This window comes from Erpetoichthys calabaricus, chromosome 18, assembly GCF_900747795.2.
Source record: "Erpetoichthys calabaricus chromosome 18, fErpCal1.3, whole genome shotgun sequence".
NCBI classification, from domain to species: Eukaryota; Metazoa; Chordata; class Cladistia; order Polypteriformes; family Polypteridae; genus Erpetoichthys; species Erpetoichthys calabaricus.
Genome location: NC_041411.2, coordinates 20,029,915 through 20,054,706, shown reverse-complemented (window position 1 = coordinate 20,054,706; position 24,792 = coordinate 20,029,915). Strand labels below are relative to the sequence as shown.

At 37.1% G+C, this 24,792-nt stretch overlaps 3 protein-coding genes across 3 annotated transcripts in view; 2 read left to right on the top strand and 1 right to left on the bottom strand.

Annotated features, from left to right (window-relative positions):
• The window catches only part of ppil2 (peptidylprolyl isomerase (cyclophilin)-like 2), a 77,898-nt gene extending 71,183 nt beyond the window's left edge, over positions 1-6,715 (bottom strand). The window contains exons 1-5 of the mRNA XM_028824093.2: positions 6,516-6,715; positions 6,053-6,102; positions 4,229-4,274; positions 1,902-1,964; positions 1,491-1,542 (exon numbers count right to left, since the gene is read on the bottom strand). Coding sequence (XP_028679926.2) covers positions 1,491-1,542; positions 1,902-1,964; positions 4,229-4,274; positions 6,053-6,102; positions 6,516-6,709 — 405 coding nt within the window. The 5' untranslated portion in view covers positions 6,710-6,715. The remainder of the gene's footprint in view (positions 1-1,490; positions 1,543-1,901; positions 1,965-4,228; positions 4,275-6,052; positions 6,103-6,515) is intronic.
• ypel1 (yippee-like 1) overlaps positions 1-24,792 on the top strand; it is a 1,016,165-nt gene that overhangs the window by 166,780 nt on the left and 824,593 nt on the right. The gene's annotated exons all lie outside the window — the stretch shown is intronic.
• Positions 8,933-18,053, top strand: bri3bp (bri3 binding protein). The gene is made up of 3 exons (XM_028824103.2): positions 8,933-9,238; positions 11,140-11,242; positions 13,563-18,053. Exons 1-3 carry the CDS (start codon positions 9,047-9,049, stop codon positions 13,976-13,978), a joined length of 711 nt encoding a protein of 236 aa, XP_028679936.1. The 5' UTR covers positions 8,933-9,046; the 3' UTR covers positions 13,979-18,053.

The following is a 24,792-nucleotide window of genomic DNA, read 5'->3' as shown; positions in this document are numbered from 1 at the left end:
TATCAAGTTTTATACCAGCATGCTTCACCAGGTTCACAAGACCCAATATTTACTTTTAATATATTTAAGTGAACATATTTTGCAGAAATTACACCAGGTAGCCTCTGTTTTGTATGTCCTTCTTAAGAGCCCATTTTTAGTCTATAGAGTTCTTTAAAAGGTGTTCAGATCTGAAACACAGAGGTTGTGGAATGTCTGCATGCAACTATTTTAATGTAATTCATATCCGAGACAGGTCATTGTAAAATGCTGCAAAAAACTGTGAAGTGACCTGTATCTCTCAGCTACTTAAGTGGTATGACATGTAGTCTAGTATACACCATAAAGTTGATTGCAAGTTTGACTGGTACACAAATCCACACAGTTGCACCCATCTCCTCATTTGTACAGGAAAACACCACAGGCTATGTTTTGCTCCCAAATTTAGATGGTGCCCTGGATACCTATGCTAGTAGAAGACTGATATTGTAATATGATGATACAGTGCTAACATCATAAATGATATACTTGTGCAGAAAACCAATTAAGCTATTATACCACAATTCAAATGTAGTGTTAAGTACAACACTTGAAAGTAACATAGCTTAGTATGAGGGTAAATCAAAAAGTAAAATCATTTTGAAAACAGTGGGAAGAAGATGGTGCAATACAATACAATCGGATGGCTTAGCCAAGGTCAAATGAAAATGGACGCTCCAATGCAGGATTGGACCTTTGTTGTACAATTATCTCCTTAGTGAGATATGTTTGGGCAGAGGGAGTGAAACCTGCTGAAATTCACCAAAGAATATTGGCTCCGTAAGAAGTGAAAACAGCATGACTCAAAGCAAAGTTTATGAATGGGCAGAAAGGTTTAGAGTGTGAAGAGCAAGTGTAACTGATGAAGCTCGATCTGGTCGACCATTAACATCGTGCACACAAGCCTACATTAAGAAGGCGAATGCCATCATCAGAGAAGACAGCCTGATTTCGTTATTTGCTGTTGCTTCACATTTAAATATCAACTATGGATCTGCACATGCCTTGGTGTATGATGACTTGGGCTATAGTAAAGTTTGTGTAAGATGGGTACAAAAACAGCTTACTGATCTGCACAATCCAACATTATTTGGAGAATGTCAACAAGTTTCCCTCCCTGTGCTCGAAGAAACCACACTACAGCATATTGTTCAACAATGGCATAATCAATCCAACAGCGATGCATCCATGTTCAATTGACCTTGGCTACAACTAGACTAACGGCAGAGTGCTGCACTGTGTGTGTTCATAAGTCATTGTGAATGTGTAGTATTGGTTTAGCTATTACCTGCTGCGGTTACAGCGTAATTTTCAAATTGCCTTTACTTTTTAATTTACCCTAGTATATGTTTAAGCACACACAAACATTATTAATTTATCATTCTACCAATGAGAGGACAAGGAAAACATAAAACAAGTTTTTTCATAATACTCAGTACTGTGATTTCAAGATAGCTTAAAGTAATTTGTACCTCGCCTGTGATTGGGTTAGTCCCAAATTTCTCTACCCAAGGAACAATACTCCTAAAAAAAAAAAAAAAAAACAAGAACACACCATTATTTAAAAATAAAAAGTTCAGATTGCATTAGTTTTTCTACAAATACAATGTAATGGATGATCTAGGCACGATCTACAAATATAAAGTTGCTGCATATACAGTAACTCACAAACATCTTAAGACCTACAGTTTAATCATCACTGTTAATACTTTACTGATCCCATGTCAAGACAAATTATTTTCATATCATAAATGTTATGCTGCTTATTTTTAGGTATGGAAATTTAAAACCGGAGTGTGCTCTCTCGCTCTCCACTTGCAGTCAAGGGTGCAAAGATGTCTGCCAAGTCTAAATAAAAAATAAATAAATAAAAAAATACTCACAGGAGATCAAAGAGAACTCCTTCAGGAGTGCACATTGGATACTGGAATGGCTGCAGAGATAAACTATTAAAAAACAAACACATTTTTTTTTAACTCTTCAGTTTCAATCATACACAAAAACAACCTCCATTACTAGAATAATGAAGTAACCATAATTTTTACCCATCATCTTTCTCAGTATGAAAGTGTCCAAATGTTTGTGCTAAACAAAATCCACACCATTTGACACAAGATGGTGCTGCCTGCTCAGTTTTAATTATAATTGATAGGACTAAAAAAACATAATCAGCTGCACATACTTATTGATGCCCTTTTAAGAGATTTTCTTGACTGTGCCCAGTGCTGCCAGGACAGCCTCCAGCTCCCTAGAACCTGAATTGGATTAAGCAGGTTTGAGAATAGTATGGTATGGTTCATACTTATTGAACCATTTGGTGATATAGGACAAAATAGTCTTATTAATAGTGAATTAGACATAAAATGCAAAAACTTTAAGAAGCCCAGTATTGAAATACATACAGTATACCATATATCTGCTTCTAATTTTTCACAAGCATGCCAGTAACACAATAATAAAGATTTTGGTGTGTTTATGTTAATTTTATCCAGAAAAAGAAAATAATTCTAAATTACAAAAACAACTTGCATGAAGAATAATGTATATAATTCAGCATGTGTATATATACAGTATCTGCATCTCTCTCACTCTCGCTCTATATGAGGACATTCCTACCTTAGGAAGGACAGCACTCCAGGGTTATGGTAAAAGGACACCAATTTAATTTGACTCTTGCTTTATGAAGTTTGCACTGGTGTTACATTGTGAGTTGACCTCTGCATTACACCAAAAACTGCTCAGATTGTCTGCTGCTCACTGTGATGGTGTACTTGATAAAGCAAGACTCAGAAATGTATTGCTTAGATCTTCTAACAACAAGCATGGTCTTCTTTCATCAGCACTTGTATAATAAAGCCCAATGTAATACTACAGAAGGTTTATGAGAGGAGTGCTGCTCTTCAGCGTTTCACAAAGTACAGCTGGGAGTTAGGATCCTGCCTGTTATGGGAAAACCAAATTACAACTGAAGTCATCTGTTCATTTCTCCATATCATAACATAATTTAATGTGGGGGTAAAGTCCATACTAGTAATTTTTCGTTGAAACTACTCTCATAATCACATGCTAATTGTTTTGAAAATGAATTGCCTTAAACTACCTGTTTCAGCATTTCTGTATTTAGTCTCTAAATTTAGACTAAAATCTTTATAAAAATGCCTTTATCTACCATTACATTTTTTTCCAAGTACATGTATTTTTTTTAATCCACAACAGCTTAAAAAAAAAAAAAAAAAAAAAAAGTAATTTTAATAAAAACATGCAGACGAGATAGGAAAATCTTGCTAATTACATATGTCGACACAGCGGTGTCTATTTTGTTGGACTGTTCACCTTTTCAAAAACAATCACTGAATAAATCCACGTTAAGCTTGCCCTTCTTGAATTTGTGGTGTACAGAATCTAGCAATCAGTAATTAAATTAAGCCATGCAAGCCATGGGAAGGAAAAGAATCAGTATAGTAAATGAATGCTACTAATTCACATACTCACATCTGGTGTTGTGCTTTATGAATGGCTTATTTGAGGTATTCTGGAGCTAACATACATGAAAATTCTTCAAGAGGACAACTTTAAATCACATCAAAGGACATTTATCTAAAAACTAGGTTCTATAATGGCCTATGATGGGCAGTTAGTGACATGAGAGAATGACAAAGCACAGTTTAACACTATTATCTCTTAATTCAGTGAAACTGAGTTTGACACCTGGCCCATTCAATGTCTGTATGGAAAATGCAGGTTTCCCCCACGCAGATGTGGGTTTTCCAGAGGTGTTCTGACATTCTTTCATACCCCAAAGACTTGCATATTACATCAAGTGAGGACTCTAAATTGGCCTAGCATGACAGAGAGTTGGCATGAGAATAACTGTGTTCTGCAATGAACTGGCATCCAGCCTAGTGTTTGTTACAGTCTTGCATCCAATGGTGACATGACAGGCTCAAGCTCACCACAAGCCTGCAATAAAATAGATTCATGGATCTATTATCTATGCATCTATACAATGGATGAATGGACTACAGTGTGTGGTATTTCTTTATATCCCAGAAATACATATATAAATAAATATAAATAAAATATAGTACCAAAATCAACTTAATGTGCATAGTTATTTTGCCTTGGTGGTAAATGTTTGATAAATATACTCTGCCCCTTGGCAAAGGGAAAAATCACTTTGTACATCTCCTTTCCATTTTTATCTTCTTACCTGCAATGGTCGAAGGGTAAACGTCTGAAGTTGTTCTGAGGAATCACTAAAAAAAAAAAAAAAAAAAAAAAAAAAAAGGGAAATCTGGGGGTTTTTTTTTATCAAAAACAGTTGAGATTATGTAAAAACTAAAATCACTGAGTCACAGTAAAAACATATGTCACTATTGAAGTGAAGCATTATGTACTGTATATACTGTAGATGTAAATGATCAGCCAAACACAATAATTAATCATGAGTGCCTGGGCTGGCTACATGCTCTCTCTCTCTGTACCTACATGGGCTTACTCAAGACACTCACAAAATAGATGCATGTTAACTTAATAACCAATTTTAATTTGGCCTGACTTTAGGGAGTGTGCCCTGGGACTGAATGCTGCCTGTTCCAGGCTTGGTCGAAAGCTACTAACACTTTATGGATAGCAGCAAATACCACAGACCTAAAAAGGGTTGGCAGGATGGAAAAACAAATGGGTTAAATTAAACTCACCACTGTTCCAGTTTTCATCAAGTACCCATATTCTATATCTTTCTTTGATTTTTTTTTCCTTTGTTCATTTTATATCAATGCAGTACACACTATAATGTAAATGCAATTTCTCTTGTAGGGCATCTTTTCCCCATAGACTATAGTAGGCGGCTATGCATTCCTCTAGTTGAACAGAAACTTATGAGCATGGAGCCCTCCCTCTAACAGAACTGCTTCAATTCAGACCACCATTCTCATGAAAAATCCTCCAAGTACAGAGCAGAATATACAGTATGAATCCTATATCACATGCTGCCTAGATACTGTGCAGCAAGGCATTCTTAATCATGCCTGACCATTGGTATAAGGGTCCTTGTATGGAATGCAGTGCTACATTTACTCCAGATTTCTGTCCATATATGTTCAACATTGACTTGTCTTTTGTAAAACACTACTAGGAAGATAAAATTAAGTTTTGAACAGTATTCATTTTGGACGTTATGAATCTATCTGTGGTTCAGTACACCCACTTTGCTTTCAAATTCGATTTGTAACTCTTTTCATGCCCGACCATCTCTCGTTAGAAACTCATTCAGGGCAACTCACTGCTGCTTGTTCTTCCTGATAAGTAACACAAATACAACTCACTGTTTTTGGATTACAAAATAATCATCAACAGTTGGCTTGACTACCGTGGCTGATCAAGCTTTTAACTGTAAGGGTACTTCTTAGCAGAAGCAGCAGTCGCGCTCTCTCTTTCTCGGTTTCATGACACACACCTCTCACTATTTTTTTTTAAGTGTTTTTGGCATGATGTACAGGTACATCCCACATTCAGCTTCAAATTCTATTCCATGTTGAAAAGAACTGTGCTGTGCATGATGCTTTATATAAAACATGTTGCTTTCTCACTTGCTATTAGGCACTTAGTGTCTTTAGAAACATTTTGACAACACTTTGGCTGTGTTCTTCACCTCCCAAACCTTGATTAGCTGCTCACAAATCAAACTAACCTGATAAACTGTTAAGAAATGAAGGTCAGGCAGCCTAGAGAATTTCAAATGTAACATTATCCAGTGCAGCATCTCTAGCTCATTTTAGCCCCACCCCACTCATGTTACATCAGGTAACTAAAGAGCCCTCAGGTTTAGGCTCAATTCACGGTTATATACCTGGAATCATTTAAGGACTTTCCTACCCTTATGGCTAGAGTGTTAACTTCCAAGCCATAGTGCTGAAACAAAAGAATGCATTTCTTTGGCAGTGATATATACTGTGTGTGTATATATTATATATATATATATATACATACACACACACACACACACGACAAATGTTACGTTTCATATCCTTACCTGCTCTCTTGCCTCCATAGTAATCCGTGTACTCGGAGCAGGTGATGTACCTTGAAAAGGACAATTTAAGCCATTGTCAGTTACAGTAAACAGAAATATTCTCCTTCAAGAGTTAAACTAAAGACAGTCGGCAGCTCCGAGCAGGTTAAACTTTTAATAGGCTGCCATGTATGTCAGTCTTAAGTTAAAGTGTCTGATTTGTTTATCCGATTCAAACCACAGCTGCCGCTTTATCGTTTCACGCACTTCTCAAACCAAATCGCCATAACCAGCAAATTAAATACACCACAAAAAGACGAGCCCAATGTGCATATTACTGCAGAAATTACAACAGCCGGGCATCATCGAGACATACGAGAATTACATTTAACAACCAAAAACCCCATATAGACAGCAATTTACAAGTTTAGGGCAGTTCAGGCAAATTCTTGCTTCCTCCGAGTGCAACCCGAGCAGAACTCACATTTTGTCTTTCTGATGTTGTCTCTTCCCCATTTTGTCACAGTGCGGAACGTCTTTAACCAAAAAAATCGAAGTCAAAAATAAAGTTTGAGAAAAAAATAACTTCAAATAAACGCTCAAATGGAACAGCAATAAGACACAAATGAGGCGGAAAACATTATTTAGTCCGTCGAGATAAAAAGTCCGACTTTTCATGAAACAGTGAAACCGTTCATGTCTGAGTTCCGACCGGACGAGTCGCTACAGTAACACACAGAGAAACGACGGGCAGAAGAACAGCGCACAGCTAACAAGGCTTCGTTTAGATAGTAAAGGATGATTTGAACCTAGGATTTCACTGAAGTATCAACAGACATTTATTACTCATTAAAGGAGAAATCTCGCCAAATTAAAGTCCAATAAAGCTCTTTATGTTGATGCTGTTTTTCAGCTGAACATGGAATCTGAGTAGAGTGTGAATGAATTGCATTTGATTGAGATCCGAGGGCTGCCGTGCTACGGGTGACACCTCAGCACCACACTGAAGTGTCAGGTTTTTTTTGTTTACAGTGGCTGGAGTGCCAATCCACAGTTTAAAGAAATGTACTATATCTGTAATGTGTGTCTGGACATTTTGACTCATTGAACACTTGATGTAGAGTTGGTTTCAAAAGTCTTCAAACTGGATCGGAATTCTGTCTTTTTTTATATAACTGCCAGAATTGCGACATGTTAGACCTTTTCTTCTTTAATAAGATTGTAAAACCAAAAATACTTTAAATGAAAAATTGTTGAGAATCATTAAAAGAGAGAGTGAATAAATCCTGCACATCCGTTATGATTTGGGGTTGTAACTGCGTTCAAATGTAACCAATCTTATCCCATGCTAATTTAACGATATCAGCTAAAGCAATTCAAGTTTGCGTTCACATTTATTGTCGAGTGTTTCCTTGCACCACTCTGACAAATGAATGACGGTAGTCAAGCGCCACCAACACACTGAACACAGTGCCGTGTGTTCAGTGCAGTGTTTATAAAGAATTCGAATAGAGCAGAATTGTGACCTGTGGATAAGAACTGTCCCAGTGTGTCGGTCGTGCGGCACCACTTGCTAGAATGGTTTAGGGAGACAACTGACTGCAGCATTGCTAGGGAATTTCATAATACAGCACAGTGTGTCTTTCTAATCCAGCGTGGGCTACACTGTATGTGTCCTGGTCAGATGGCAGCTGCGTACCACAGATATTCGATGCTACTTTCATCTTTGCTTCAGCTTCTTTGTGGTATTTTGCTGAAAATGAGTTGAACAGGTGCCGTACCAAAAGTGTATGTGGCCAGTGAGTGTGGACTTCAGTATGCACCTGTACAAGTTGGTCACCACAGATCAAGACATGTGGCATTCCACCAACATCTGAGAAAGCAAAGGAGATCGTGAGCTTGCATGACAAAGTCCAAGACGTACTGTGGCCACTTCACGTCTTCGGTGATGATGAAGATTCCAAGTACAGTAATGCAGTCGAATTATTTCTTGTAATTCTGAATAGAGACTAGTTCATGATGATCTGCCTTAAAGTTGTAAAGGGATGGAGAGCAAACAGTTTCAACCTGCACTAAATGTACTGAAGTGAAGTCTATGTAAGTTCACCATATTAAGTAAAAAACGTAACTGAAGTTTAAAATGAGAAAGCTAAGATTGTAATGAAAAGGAAAGAAACTTTTTTTCTCTTTTTTGTGCCTGACCATCTCCACATTTGGCGTTTGATCTGCTTAATGCTTCCTACAGTGGAGCTTCTCGGTTTTGCTGAGAAGGTGCGATTATTTTACTAGCACCTGTCTGGGAAAAGGCAAATGTTTTCTTTTTCGTTGTGTTTGAAGATCAGATCTATGATGTTGGTGTCATCAGAAAACTGAATGATGGATCTAAAGCTATGTACAGCAAAAGGTTCAGTACAATATGTTGTAGGATTCAGATTCAGTTAGGAGGAACTGGTACTGCCGGTCTGCACTTATAGGAGGTTGCTTGCTACCCTGATTAACCCTTAATAAGATCCAACTGTTCCAATAGGATTTCAAGAATTATTTTTTGGTTGTGTAGTGCAGAGATGGTCGTAGTGTACAGAGAGCTAATGAAATATTTATGGGATAATATTCTTGATACGTACAGATCAAAAAAGGGATTTAAAGGAATTTCAAACGCATTATGTATATCTTGGAACTAATAAAAGACCATCAGAGCTGGATGAAATATAGCACAATTATCATATTGCAATGACTAGGATGTTCCTCCAAAATTTTCAAGCAAGCACGGAGAAAGCTCAAGAGGAAAACACCCGCCTGCCCGAATTTGCGCCGTGCATACGGCCATGCGCAGAACTTTTACGCATGCGTACACAATTACGATGGGACGAAATACTTGGGCGGGCGGAAGTGACGTTCGAGCTTGCCGCTGATGATAGCGGTGGGCACCGATCAAGTTCTTTTCCGGGTTACTGGCTACGGCCGCTGTTCCTGCTGTTTTTTTGTTGCACTGTCTAGCTCACCGTCCGGAGAGACATGAAGGGCGAGAAAGCGTTCGTAGTGTTAGCGGTGGTGACAGTGTTGCTGAGCGGCACGCTGAGGGCTGAAGCGGCGCGAAGTCGCAGGGAGCCCGGCTACAGTCAGAACAGCTTTCGCCGGGCGGCTAGTGGGCTCTACCAGAGCTTGAGCAACTTGATCGGCGAGGACAACGTGCGGGCGATGCACCGGGTGAGGGGCCGAAAGCTAAACAAAGGCAGGCGCTCCGGGAGGTGACGCTGTCTACCGTGCGGTCGCGTTTTATGTTTGCGACTGCTTATTTATAATGCACTGCGTTATTATTTATAATAACGGCGAGCAGCGGGCTGGTCGATGGTCAGGCGGGAAGTGGGTGCCAAGGGCTGCCAGGAAACGACCGCTCGCTTCCTTCTGTTCAACTTGATGTTACACTCTTGATGTTTTGTAACTCAATTTGTTCAGTACTATGAGGTTTTTTTTGTGATAGGCTACTGCGAAAGACGATGCATTCAGCCGTCGTTTTTCTGTCCTTTAAGTAACACAAGAGTATACAAAGGCGGAAACTGTGACGGTCCTTTTGCTCGTTTTTAAATTGGTGAATTATAACTGCATAAGGAAGAAAGAAGTAGCTTCTTGAAGTAGTTATTGCGGTAATTTCTCAACCTGCACATTTTATGGTGTTGTAATCAATAAAACAGACGGCTCGCGTTATGTTGCAAAATAGATTGGTTAATAAAATACAGAAACTGAAGTGAGTGCAAAAAGAGGACAGAATACTGTATATGCTTTTAGAAATAGAAAGGTGAAAAGTGCCTGGTATCAAGCCATCTTCATTTTTATGGTTCTTTTTATGTCACTAAAGTGATTCAGAATAGTTGTTTAATGCAGGAGTTCATTTATGTTTTAATCCTCACAATCCATCATTAGTTTATAAAATTCATGCTTTGGCCAATACTGTAATGCCACACCAGCAAAGAACGAGTCACTAAAAGTATTAGCGGGCATTCCATCATTTAAAGGAGCAGTCTCAAAGCCTGTGGTAGGGGTGCCTATAAAAATCGCTAGGCTGCAAAGTCACAATCAGAATTCCATTGAGTGCAGCAACGGCAAACAGTCCTTTTAAGAATAGCCAGCCACCGTGAAGAGTGAAGTCTCCAATCTGTCTCTAAACACTTGATTTACCAAATATAACCTTACAGACAAGACTAGAAGCCTGTAGTACAGTGCTTTCTAAAGAAGTTGTTTGATTTGAAATTTTTAGGGGTATTAGTGTTGAGGGATATGAGGAATGCAAGTCCTTATAAGACTTTTAATCTTCTTTTCTAGTAGTGTCCCCTATTTTTCTCGTTGTGGTTCCCTCACTTTTGTATGGTGGAAGGTGCCTTGTTGTTTTTCTGTTTATTATAAGCAGAGGTTAATCTCGGCACAAAACTGAATCAGTGTGTTGGAAGTCCTATGTGGACATGATTAGTTTTACATCAGGAGGTTGGGTAAAGTAATTATTGATCTAGAGGAAGGGGTCCATGTGGATCTTTGTTTTGGCTTAGGAGGCATTGGAGGAAAATAGTTTGAGAACTGTTGACTCTGTTTTGAACCTGAATCCCTCCAGTTTTTGAGACCACCTCTCTTAACCAGTTGGTGTATTGTTGTGATGTGTTGCACTATAGAAGTGAAGCCAATTCAAAAAAAAAAAGAAAGATCCTGGAGCACCAAAATTACTTAGGACAGCATTTCATGCTAACCTGTGATGTACTATATGAATAATCTACAAACTCTGAATCTGTGGGTGTTGTGCATAACTGAAATATAAAACAGGTTACTTAATGTTCAGTTGTTTGTTTTTAATGTAACATTGAGTCTCTGTGAGGCAAAAATGTTTTTAAGCTTTGAAATAAAAGTTCCATATGCCCGCATAAAAAGTACTTTGATCAAATTCTATGAAAAACAGGTTTTTACTCAGGTAATTCTGTGATGTTTTATAGTGCATTTTTAATGCAAATTCTAAATTTTGCAGCACATGGCTTATAGTTTTACTAATGAAGTAGAATAATTCACATTTTTTTATGTCATTGTCACTAATCATTTCTGTTTATTTTTGTATTTTCCCCCCATAGTTCTTCTCTAAAACAACTGAGAGATTTGTGCATGGTGTGGATACATTGCTGGATACCATCTGGAAAGTTTGGACAGATTTGCTTGATGTATTGGGGATTGACTGTAAGTTGCAACCATATCCTCATTGTTACTGTTATTTTGGAGTGCTTATGTCAATAACAGCTACACACATGAGCACTGCTGATAAAAACGTAGTCTGCTGTAAGTTATGGAGCAGCATCAAATACAGTATATACAGGATGTTTGTTTTGTTTCCTCTGATTGCCTTTTGGACTTAACACAAACAAAATAATATATAAATAAATACTTTTTAAAAAACACGCTTATATTAAGTTAAAAAGTGTACTAAAAAGTAAAAAATAAGATTCTCATACATCATTTGTAAAATAACAGGTGGGCGCTTTTGCTAAGATTTTAAGAAGTGTTTTTTGAATATTGATTGATGAAAAGCACCCACGCTTTTATTTCACGAGTGATGTATGAGAGACTTATTTTTTTACTTTTTAGTACACTTTTTAACTTAATACACTGCCTGGCCAAAAAAAAAGTCGCCACCAAAAAAAAAGATCACACACTCTAATATTTCATTGGACTGCCTTTAGCTTTGATTACGGCACGCATTCGCTGTGGCATTGTTTCGATAAGCTTCTGCAATGTCACAAGATTTAGTTCCATCCAGTGTTGCATTAATTTTTCACCAAGATCTTGCATGATGGGTGCATCACTTCATTTGCCTCTCTTCTTACCCTGATGCGCCCATCACTCTGGAACAGGGTAAATCTGGACTCATCAGACCACATGACCTTCTTCCATTGCTCCAGAGTCCAATCTTTATGCTCCCTTTCAAATTGAAGCCTTTTTTTCCGGTTTGCCTCACTGATTAGTGGTTTTCTTACGGCTACACAGCTGTTCAGTCCCAGTCCCTTGAGTTCCCTTCGCATTGTGTGTGTGGAAATGCTCTTACTTTCACTATTAAACATAGACCTGAGTTCTACTGTTGTTTTTCTTCGATTTGATTTCACCAAACGTTTTAAGTGTTCACCGATCACGATCATTCAGGATTTTTTTCCGGCCACATTTCTTCTTTGAAGACGATGGGTCCTCACTATCCTTCCAGTTTTTAATAATGCATTGGACAGTTTTTAACCCAATTTTAGTAGTTTCTGCAATCTCCTTAGATGTTTTCTCTGCTTGATACATGCCAATGATTTGACCCTTCTCAAACAGACTAACATCTTTTCCACGACTACGAGATGTGTCTTTCGACATGGTTGTTTAAGAAATGAGAAGCAACTCATTGCACCAGTTGGGGTTAAATAACTTGTTGCCAGCTGAAAGATAATCGCCCATGCAGTAATTATCCAATAGGAGGCTCGTACCTATTTGCTTAGCTAAATCCAGGTGGCGACTTTTTTTTTGGCCAGGCAGTGTATAAATGTGGTTTTTAAAAAGTATATATATGTGTAGTTTAACTCACAGAACCTAAAGCAGTAGTGGGGAAGGATAGAGTATGGCATATCATGTTTAGTTGATCTGTTAATATGTAAGTTTTCACGATAGCAGATCAAAGTTTGAAAGTGTCCGTAAAGCACTGAGTTCATTATTTGGCAGTAAAATTATATTAAACAAATAGATGAAGTGCATTATTTTGTTGGCTTAGATTATAATGATGTGTAGGAGGTGACTGGTGTTTTGACAAATGGGGAGGGCACTGCAGGACATGAATAAGAAGCAAGCAAGGTAGAACTCTTCAGTGAATATGTAATCCTAGCTAGGCTTTAAGAGTATGGGAATATCTGTTGCCACGAGAGGAAGCTCTAGGAAGATGTATGGGAAGTTATTCCAAATATTGCCTTGAAAGTAACCTTGGTATAGATTGTAAAGACTCCTCTTCCTCAATGGGAAGTTAATGTTGGAGTCAGGGGTGAGACAATGATATATGTTTGATTAGCAGAAGGAAGAGAGGACAGCATGCATCGAGAGAGGTATGGGAGTTGAAAGGAAGGAGTGTTTTGGGGGTCAGCTCAAAGGTATGGGAAAGTAGATCATATGCCCACAAATAGTGATTGCTTTGACCAAATTAGTTGAAGAGTGGGTGCAGCTTTTTTTTTCTGTTATTGTTATTGTTTTTCATAAAAGCAACAGCAAACTTTATTAAAATCAATATGACATGTATGCTAGTTCGTGGACAGTAGTCTTTTATAGGTATCATTTAGTCAAGCCGTTTTAATTAGATCAGCCTTAGTTTTACATTCCTTATTAGCCAATATTTTTGAAGTGAATTTGGGGGTGTAGGACAAGTTGAAAAAAGAACTGGGCCCCAGTGGGAAAATAAGTTGTTGAGTAAGAAACTTTTTGAAATATAATGCAAAGCTTGCTGTATTTTTATCCAAAAAAAAATGAATATTGTTTCTTTTTCTAGCATCAAACCTCAGCCATTACTTCAGTCCAGCTTCAGTGGCTAACTCTCCTGCCCGTGCCCTGTTGTTGGTGGCTGCTGTTCTCTTTTCATACTGGCTGCTATCACTTTTCCTGAGTGGATTCTTCTACCTCTTGCATGTAGTATTTGGCCGCTTCTTCTGGTTGGTGCGGGTCACACTCTTTGCGCTGTCATGCCTGTACATCCTACAGAAGTTTGAGGGGGATCCTGAGCGTGCTGTTGTGCCGCTCTGCTTCGTTATGGCCATCTACTTCATGACCGGTCCTGTGGGGTCTTACTGGAGGAAAACCAGCAGCACTTTGGAGGATAAGATCGACCACCTTGACAGCCAGATCCGTTTGCTAAATATTCGTCTAAGCAGAATAATTGAAAGTCTTGACAGATCGAGTGAGCAGTAGTGACTGCGTGGGAGGCTACAGGGTGCCATGGAAGCATTTGTTAAGCTGTCCACTCGCACCAGCAAATCAAGTGAAGCACCATCCAGAAGCAAATTGTTACATTCATTTGTAATCATTTAATGTCCACCAAGAAGAAATCATTTTTATTGTGACTTTTTGGTTTATTTTGTAAAAATCCTTGTAATAGACCACATCTGTGATTGAAGACTTTAAAGGATGTTGACCAGCTGGAAGAGTTTGCATGAATCACAGTCTAGTGTGTGTTTGGCTGTTTGTTTAATAATAGTTAGAATCAGTGATGTCACATAAAAAAAAAAAAAAAAAAACAGTATTGATTGCAAGAAATTGGGTCTACCTTTGTCCCTTCACCAAGTTCTCTTTTAATTGCTGCCTTTCTGGGGATGCAGTACCTTGTAGCACTGACAGTGGTCTAAGCTCAGTGACCTGAAAATGTCAAATGTGTGCCCTGGCAGCATCTTATCAGTTATGATGTAGTGAGCCAGGCTATTGCTTCGGGTTGTCTATTTAAACACTTAGGAAATTAAAGCTAATTCCTCTTTAATGTACCAGTGTTGCTGTGCATGCTTAGTGCCTAATAAGGCTTAAGAGTCGAGAGTTATTTGCCAAAAGGTAAGCAGAGAAGAAAAAGAATGCATTGAGTGGTGCAGACCCTGAGAGCAAGGCTGTGGTTTGATTATTTCTGCTCCATGCTGAGCGATATACAGTAAACTCATATTCCACATGAGCATTTTCAGGATTTCTATTATTTGCACCAGAATATTAACATTTTGCTTCATTTTTTATCTGACTTAATCATAGAGTGCAGTGCAGTCATATCTGATCATAAATGTAGTTGCAATGGAATCTATATTTTTATTATAAAAAGATCAAAGTAGAAAGGCTGCTACAGAATCACTTGAAAGAACTGTGCTTGTTGAATTTTGGTTGTGCTCATCAGCTCCACCTATATAGGTTTTCTCAGGCAAGAGGGTAGTCACTGTGCAATTAAACTGCACTTCTCTCTCTTCTGTCAGTAACAATCTGGGTTTATTAGAGTGAGACATTCCCATAAAGGTTTTTAAGACTTTTTAAACTTTTAAATGAGAATTTTCAGAAAAAGCAGGACCACCATTAATCCCAGTAAAGCAATAGTACTTTTACAGCTCATGACTATATTGTTCTTTTTTAATTTATTACTATTTAATGTTTGAAGTGGATTTATCTGGAGCAAGGGACCCTTGTAGCAATGTTGGAAGACAGCAGTGTAACTCAGGGAGACAACAAAATACAGGGCATTTTTGCCATCAAATACCAATTGTGATTCTTGCAAAGAAAGCTGGACATTCAGGGCCACAATTCTGTTGAGACAAAGCAGTTGCCTTCCAACATAATAACCAGACCATGTACCAGAAGGAACCTGCATGTTTGACTATTGAAAAGTTTTTTTTATCTTGTGATGTTTCTACTGAAGAAGGATATGCACAAAACACTGCTTTTAATTATTTTACTTAGTATGGAAGCATGCATCTACTGTAGCCTATAGAGGCAGCTATGTTGTGTTTTTCAGTGTTGTGTTTCTCTTAGCAGGTATTCATCAAAATGTTTTATTAGAGGAGCAGGGAACTCTAAACTTCACTGTACAACAGTGCTAATGCTGCTGTCAAGTAAACCTTCTGGGAGTTGTATGGTTTTATTTATTTATTTTTTAAACTCAGGTTTTAGGGGTATGTTGTGACAACACAGAAGAACTATAAAAGTAGCCTCCATTTTCTGATGGGAAGCTGTATCAAAATATTTTTCACATTTCTAGACTTAGGTGTGAGGGGTGAAGGGGGTGAATTGGCGAATTACTAAGAAGCAAGTTTTATTATTATAGGTAAAATGGTAACCATTTATTGTTAAGAATCCTTAATACTTGATTCATTAAATATAAATAAGATAACGACCCTACCCCCTTAAACCTTAGGAATAACTGTAAATCTGCATTATTGCTGGAATATCAATCAGTTGCTTTAATTTACTAATTGTTGGAAATAAATTCCCACCCTCTTCTTTTCAACAGCTTTTTATTAGGAAGACCTCTTTTATAAGGCCCACTTTGAGATGAAGTTGTTGCTCCCATTATGGTTGTGTTGGCATTTGTATTTCTTGAACTGGACCACATTCATTTATGTTTTGAAACTCCAAAGTATGATTCGTATTTTTTTAAGCTGAATTGAACAGTCATGTTTATTAGAATCAGTTCTGGTATCTGTGTAGTATAAATATTTTAAATTGGCATAACACTATAAAATATGGCAAAACAATAAGACATTTTCAAGTACAGTATGTCCAATTCCATCCCCATTCATTAGAACAGTGGCTAAAGGGAAAGGTGTAATTGTTTACCTTAGATGGAATTGATACCAACTGATCAGTAACACTTTCTTCTCCTGTCTCAAGAAATGGAGATAAATCAGCTATATCATGAAAACACTTGGTAAATTAGCTCAAGCACTGTTGGAAGTGGTATATTATTTGCCCTTTGGGGACCTAAACATTTTTACTTTGTGTTTGTTGGTTAACTGCTTTATAAAGGAAATGTTAACCAGAGTTGGAACTGAGGTGAGACGTATCCAATGAAAAAGGCTTATATTCCTGAAAATAAATGGCAGCTGGCTGATTTCTTTTTCTGCAAGTGTGATTATGTCTCCACCTGTGGGCTGCTAACAATCTATGATTATCATGTCACAGAGAGAGTGATACACAGGCCTGCCTGTGCCTCTGCTGCCACCACACAGTGCAATACCTAGTGTAAGATGTTGTAGATCAATTGCTGGCCCAATTCCTCTGCCCTCCAGCATCTTACATGTTTGAGAAAGTTAACATGACTACTTTTCTGTGTTTCACCTGAGGTTTTAGATAGACATATCTAATGCCTGCTGAGGATGCTGAGTTCTTCAGTGCCTTTTCAAACTCTTGAACATAGTATTAGGGTCTTGCATACATGCCATATTTACATTCCAATGTGTTAATGACTACTGTTACATTTTGTTGTGAAGGTAATATTAGGTAATGTTAGCAGCAAAAGTGAAAAGTACCAACATTCTATTCCTTGAAAGCTGACTCAATCTGCCTCTCGAGAGAGTTTAGTGTAATTTCATTATTAAATGGTAATTTCTGAACAAAGATGAACATCCTTTCAAAATGGGTTGGACTGAGTCAGAGCAACTTTTTTGTAGCCACTGTTTTTAATTGCTCTATAATTAATCACTGGAAATTTATATTTTTAAAATTGCAGATAAAAGTGTAATTTATTTTAAAAGGGGGGCAATGGTTGGTATTGACAATGAATTTAGGAATCTTGCTTAGGATTAGTAATAACTGGGATTGTTCATGAAGGATATTGGCATATTACCAGTATAAGCTTAACCCTTTGTAGGGAAGTAATTTGCATTGGGCATTTTGTGTTTTTAATTTAAATGCACTAACAAAGACCATGTGAAATACAGTGGTTTAAAGTTTACCTGTGAAGATGGGTCTGGGTGCAGTGGCTAAAGGACTTGTTCTTCAGTTTATATAGGCATGCTATTTATAGTTTTTTATTATTATAATAAAGCTTGTTTGTGTTTGTAGCTTTAGGTATTTTGTTTATATTTATTAGGGGGAAGAATTAATGTGAAGTTGCCCAAAACAATGTGCTCGGTTTTATGACCTCTATCTGGGTCTCGGATCCACGTACACAAGCAACAAGTTTTGTAGTAGCACAAATCAAAGGGAAGTGTTTTTTATTGAACAGTTTTGTTTTCAGAGTCGTTAATATGTATTTTATAAATCGTAATCTCACTTGCAGGACCACTTCTATTTTGATGTTCATCATAGTTGTAAAGACTATGCTCCTTTTGTGCTTTAATTTTTTTATGGTAAATTTAATGCTTTTTTAATATATAAATATCCTTCTTGTAGATTAACATTTGGTGTACATGCAGTTAATGTTGTTCATTCAAAGGATGGTTGTAATGTGTAAATTTCAAAGTGTCATTTTTCCAAAATTGATGAGCAGTTGAAAAAATAAAGCCATTATGTTGATTTAAAACATTTTCTTGCTAAGCTTTTACCTCTCATACTTGAACAATTGTAAATTGATGTGCAAGATTTTAGGTATATTTTAAATAATTCATGTAATTTGTCTTTGTCTTTTGTGAAAATCCCATCTGTTTCTCAGTCCACACGGGTTCTTTATGTCCATCTAATCGACCTGTTCTTGTCTGGTATGTAGCCCAATGGATGAAGAGTCTAAAAGAGTGAAGTTCCTGGCTCAAATTCCAGCCCAGCTGCTAAATGCTTGTGTCTTTCAGTAATTAACTTCATCTTCATGGTTGCACCACTTTGGAAGCTTACCTTAAGTGATTATCATGCAGTTCATTTAGTCAGAGTAGCTTTCTCTACATTGCATGTGATTGATTTTTTTTTAAGGTTGAATAAGGTGACTGAAAAGATTTAATTTGTGCTTTCAGCTCCCTTCCATTAGATCATGAGATTGCATATTCTGCCCTGGGCTTGAGATGATATAACAGTGACCCAATGTAAGTTCAGCCAGTTTACCAAAAAGGACATTGCACTGCTCTTTCATAATTCTTGGCTGCAGGGAGCTCAGCACAGTACATTTTAAGTCTGCAGATTATTTGAACAGTAAATATTTGAGATGTGAATTTATTCCAAAAATTAGTTAAGTGGAATTTCTAAATTGGAATTTGTAAATCAGAATCATACGAATTACATCACTGTATTGAGCAAGTTGGTGGGGAGGGGTAACAAAGCAGTGTTCAAGTTCAGAAATTGACAATATACTTATGTTGTTCTATTCTTATGCTATATTTTTGAACTGCAGCTTCCATCCCACTCAGTTTCTGGGCTGGATTGTGGTCTACAGACAGTGACTGCCTACTTAATTTTATTTTGTTCCCTCTTAATAGAAAGAAAGAAGTGCAAATTCTTTTTTTGCAAGGAGATTTTTAACTTCCAACATTCATAGTAAAAGAAATTATATAGACAACAAATGACCTGGTTATTTGATCTGTCAAACGTCTTTACTAATATAATGATTTGGTTCCAATTTCTCATCCAGCAATCTCTTGCCAATCCAGAAGGTGCTTCTATCAATGTAACACAAGAGATGTTCAAGCTCCCAAGGAATCAGTTTCATAAATTACAGTATGTATTTTCTCTTAATTTACATTAGTGTTCGCAAGCACTTTAAAGTTTCACAACAACTGAAGTGTAAATACAGTATATTCTCCTTAGTTCATGGATAATAATTGAGAATAGGAAATATACAAAACCTTGCTTTGCTGTCTAATCTAAGTAAGTTTTTAAAAATGTCCAGATGCTAAGCTATAACATTTCTAAGAACATAAGGCTTCTACAAATTTAAAGTAAACCTACATACAGTGTGTGTGTGTAAGTATATAATATGTTTATATTATATGTTCTAAGAAAAAATTACATTTCTAATTAATAGCAGAACAATTTGAGTTGCGCAGTTTGTTTCTGAGACTAAGTTTACTTTTTTGACAAACTTTGATTACCAATTTGGAATTGGAGCTAAGAGTTCAGCTGCACTCATGGTGGTAAACAATATTTGATTTTACTGCTGTCCCACCATAATATCTTAGCAATGTTCAGTTTGTGCTTGTAGGCTCAGAAATTCACAGCACCGACTCTTCTGTGCCTTTGCTGCACCAATACCTTTATTGACAGTTCATGTAATTTGGGTGATATATTGCACCAAGTAAATTAAAATGAAATAAGTCACAATATACTTAATGTTAATCTTTGCAGATTGAAGAAATTTAATATGCTAAGAAGTCTCGGCTACCAATAAACAAAAATAACTGCTCTAACCCTGAAGATTATAAACTGGTTGGTTTAGGGGCTTGGCATGTAAAGTAGTAGAAAGTAACTGCTAAAGTTAAATTATAAAGCACGGGTCTAGTTATGGTGTCTTAGAGAACTGATACCATAGGTGCATCAGCGCGCTCTGTGTATATACTGTATATAGTTGAGGTGTATTTAATTATGCTGAAGCATTCCTGAGGAAATATTAATTTTAAATTCTATTACAACAACAACATTTATTTCTTTAGCACATTTTCATACAAAAAAGTAGCTCAAAGTGCTTTACATAATGAAGAAAAGAAAAATAAAAGACAAAATAAGAAATTAAAATAAGACAACATTAGTTAACAAAGAAAAAGAGTAAGGTCCGATGCCCAGGGAGGACAGAAAAAAAAAAAAAACTCCAGACAGCTGGAGAAAAAAATAAAATCTGCAGGGGTTCCAGGCCACGAGACTGCCCAGTCCCCTCTGGGCATTCTACCTAACATAAATGAAATAGTCCTCTTTGTATTTGGGGTTCTCATGGAAGGACTTGATGATGATGGTCATGCAGACTTCTGGCTTTTAATCCATCACTGTTGGAACATCACGGTGCTTTGAGTAGATGCGCCACCACCAAAATGACACCCGAAAAAGAAACGGAAGAGAGAGTAGGGGTTAGTACAGTTTTTAGAGCCACCATGAATAGTTATTATAATGAATTGGACATAGAGTATCAGGATTAAATTACAGTGAAGTTATGAGAAGGCCATGTTAAAATAATGTGTTTTCAGCAGTTTTTTGAAGTGCTCCACTGTATTAGCCTGGCGAATTCCTATTGGCGGGCTATTCCAGATTTTAGGTGCATAACAGCAGAAGGCCGCCTCACCACTTCTTTTAAGTTTTGTTCTTGGAATTCTAAGGAGACACTCATTTGAGGATCTGAGGTTACGATTTGGAATATAAGATGTCAGACATTCCGATATATAAGATGGGGCGAGATTATTTAAGGCTTTATAAACCATAAGCAGAATTTTAAAGTCAATCCTGAATGACACAGGTAACCAGTGTAGTGACATCAAAACTGGAGAAATGTGCTCGGATTTTCTTTTCCTGGTTAGGATTCTACCAGCTGCATTCTGCACTAGTTGCAAACGATTTGTGTCTTTTTTGGGTAGTCCTGAGAGGATTGCGTTACAGTAATCTAGTCGACTGAAAACAAAAGAGTGAACTAATTTCTCAGCATCTTTCAATGATATAAGAGGTCTAACTTTTGCTATGTTTCTTAAGTGAAAAAATTCTGTTCTAGTGATCTGATTAATATGCGATTTAAAATTCAGATTACAGTCAACACAACTTTTAATCCTAATGTATCCAGTTTATTTCTAATAGCCTCATTGTATCCATTATTGCCAATCACTAAGATTTCAGTTTTCTCTTTTATTTAGCTTGAGAAAGTTACTATTCATTCATTCAGAAATACAAGTAAGACATTGTGTTAGTGCATCAAGAGAATCGGGGTCATCAGGTGCAATTGATAAATACAGCTGTGTCTCATCAGCATAGCTGTGGTAGCTCACGTTGTGTCCTGAGATAATCTGACCTAATGGAAGCATGTAGATTGAGAAGAGCAGCGGACCCAGGATAGAGCCTTGTGGAACATCATATAGGATATCATGTGTCTTTGAGTTGTAATTACCACAACTAACAAAGAATTTTCTCCATTTACAGTAAATTAAATTACAAATTAAATTACTTTTACTAAATTACAGTATTTAGTTACTAAAATCCTTATATTAAGTATTTCAGAAGGATGTGTTATTTTTCAAATGCATTATAAAGAGATGAGTTTTATATAATATATATACTGTGTATATGTATATATACGGAGAAAGATCTCCTTTTTAGTCTATACTTTTCATTATGAAAAAGCATTTTTCTCATTCTTAGTTTTCTGCCCTGGCCATCTACACTTGTTCCTTCCTTGTGACTGATGCTGCTGGGTTATATACATGACCCTCATAATGTATTGAAGCTTTCTGTGTAGCGTCTTCAACACTTTACAGCAGGGGTCCCCAACTCCAGTCCTGGGGAACCACAGAGGCTGCAGGTTTTTATTCCAACCATTTTCTTTCTTAGTTAGTAGCAAAAACAAGTCACTAACTTCTTTTGAATTAATTTTACCTGACTTGCTCACGAAGACTCAGACCCCTTAATTGTGTTTTTTCTTAATTAGCATCCAAACAATAATGAGATACAAGATGAGTCAAAACATGACTAGCAAACGGTGACTGTCATACAATATCTGAAAATAAAGAAAGATGACGGTCTCAGGAATGTTGATCTGCTCATCGAAAACATAAAATCAACAATTTCAGAAAGGTATGCTAGTGCCCAATGAGAGCAGCAACAAGCTGTGAAATTAAAGAATGGGTTTAATGAATATGAATCGGCGCCTAATTAAGCAACTGGTTGGAGTGAAATTTCATTTCTGTTTGGATGCCATTTAAGAAAAGAAATGAAGCAATTCAGAGGAATGAGGAAGAAATTCAGGGGGAGAAATCTTGAAAAAACAAGTCAATTAAAATTCAATCAAAAGATGTTAATTAACAGCAGAACAGTTCACTAATTAAGAAAAGGGTTAGAATGAAAACCTGAAGCCACTGCGGCCTTTTGGGACCGGAGTTGGGGACCCCCGGCTTTACACAATACCTAAATTACCAGTCACAGTTCTCACAAGAATTGCAGAAATGTCTGATTGATCCTCTCTTTCCAAACAGACACACCAGCACCACTTCTTGGACCCTGGCCTGGGCTTTGTGTTCTCCCTTGAGCACATGCTAGTTGGCTAGGTCTTCATTCATAGTCTTAGGCAGCACCGAGTCACCCACCACTTAAGGGAAAGGCTAGTTGTATGATACTGATATGTAGGTGTGGAAATTGAATTGGTATGAGGGAATATAGGTTTCACTCTGCCCGTGTACTGTAACATCAATAATTACTGAACAACTGCTCAAGAAAGAAACAGAAGCTCTCTTTAAGGCTGGTGAAGGCGTCTTGACATTTCATTGGGGCAACAAAAGCCAATTTCAAGATATGCTTAATATATCATAAGTAAATGATAAAAAGTAACTTTAGGAGAAAGGTTACAGTAAAATCCCCAATCCTACTTAGACATTTTAAGCAACATTAAAACCTTATCAACTGTATGTGTAAAGCAAAAGACTTGCTTAAAAATTAAAAAGTCACTGTGTGTAAGACTATCAATGAAGGCACTTAAAAAGAAAACAAGCACATTGTGATTTCATCAAGGATTATAGGTACTCTGGCCAGACTTTCACACAAAGAGGGTGGGGAAACCTGTGTGGTTAGTGATTGGTTAAGCAATATGTGCTGAAGATTGCCTGTTGCAGAATGTTGCACAGTTTGGCTCAAGTCACTTTTGTACAAACTTGATGTTGGCTTCCACTGTAACATCACCATGCAACAACATCTGCAGAATTTTGTGTCTCAATACTTTATTGTCCTCTTGTAGAGAAAGCAGTATTTTAGCTGTAATGTAAAACAGATCAATATTGTATGTACTCTCACATCTGCTCAAAACTGAGCATTAATTTTTGAATAAACCAGACTTCCACTTATTTACTTGGATTCCCAACCCCCCCCCCCCCCCCCCCCCCCCCCCCCCTCTGTCTCTCTCTCTCTCTCTCTCTCTCTCTCTCTCTCTCTCTTTCTTCTGATCAGAGTACAAGTTAAAATTCTTTTAGTGTTACTCCACTTTCAATATTAAAAGACATGTTTGAGGTCACATAGGAAGTCATGCTAAGGATCATATCAGCAAGCTTGTAAATTACTTCCTAAATAAATTCACATTGCCCAACTATTGAATCTTTTTATTCTCTTTTGTTCTTGTGTGCATTGTTGAGAACCAATGTAAAACAATACAATGACTTGGAAGTTTTGCCTGATATATTTTTCTGTGTTTTGATGTTCCCAATCATTGCTTTATTAATTGATTGGTTGGTAGGTTTTGTGCACTCCCCAGGCTCCAATGGCTTTAGCATTAGTTGAGGACCCCATCCTACCAGTGTGTTTGAGGCTTGATCGACTGCATTTCACAAGTATCTGTTCAAGTAATTCTTAAATAAGTTGGTACAAAGTAGTTGTTTTGTTAGTGTGTCTTGTCACAAAAACAAATTGAATGTGCTGTCCAGCAAGCTGCATCTGGTACTTTTTGAGTGTTGTACACAAAAACACCCAACACACTAACAGTAATGAATTATTATTAACAATGTAAAGTAATGTTCTATGGAGAAAAAATTTAAAAAGGAATTAATAAAGTACTGAGTGATGATAATGTTACCAGATGAGATGGAAAATAGTGGCAAAACTAGCAAGATAGTGAAATGTACTTTTGTGAGAATTAAATGTTTATAATAGGTTATACCATTGGTATTTGTTCATTTAATTTTTTTATGTAAAGTTTGGCCAGTTCATTGCATCCAACTTGCGGCCAATAATAAAAGAGCATTTTCATCCTTTTGTGTACATTAAATAATCTTGTTAAACTGTGTCAACACTGGACAAAAACTGCTCTCCTAGATTGTCACAATCAAGGCAAAATCACAGAGAGAGATGGGTTTAAAGAAGCTCACTTACTTTTAAGTATAAGACAGAAATGAAATGCCTGAAAGAAAAAAACACCTTCACAGCGATTCTCCCGGACCATAGCAGATGATTCTATGTCTCCAATATTAGCTTCTTTACACTGGCTGCCTGTCAGTTTTCGAACTGATTTTAAAATCTTGTTGCTAGTCTTTAAATCTTTGCAAGTTGAGGTAAAAGTAGACACACAGATTGTTACATTGTTTATTGGAGTTTACCTCCATTGTTCTAAAATTGGTCAGGAGTATGATATGACAGGTGAATTGGCAGGTAATATGACAGTGAAGCAGAAT

Excerpts from the sequence above, each read along its gene's own strand:
- bri3bp (XM_028824103.2), top strand. The coding sequence starts at position 9,047 with ATGAAGGGCGAGAAAGCGTTCGTAGTGTTAGCGGTGGTGACAGTGTTG. Across the intron at positions 9,239-11,139 it reads ACGTGCGGGCGATGCACCGG|TTCTTCTCTAAAACAACTGA; the intron begins GTGAGGGGCCGA and ends TTCCCCCCATAG. Across the intron at positions 11,243-13,562 it reads TGATGTATTGGGGATTGACT|CATCAAACCTCAGCCATTAC; the intron begins GTAAGTTGCAAC and ends TTCTTTTTCTAG.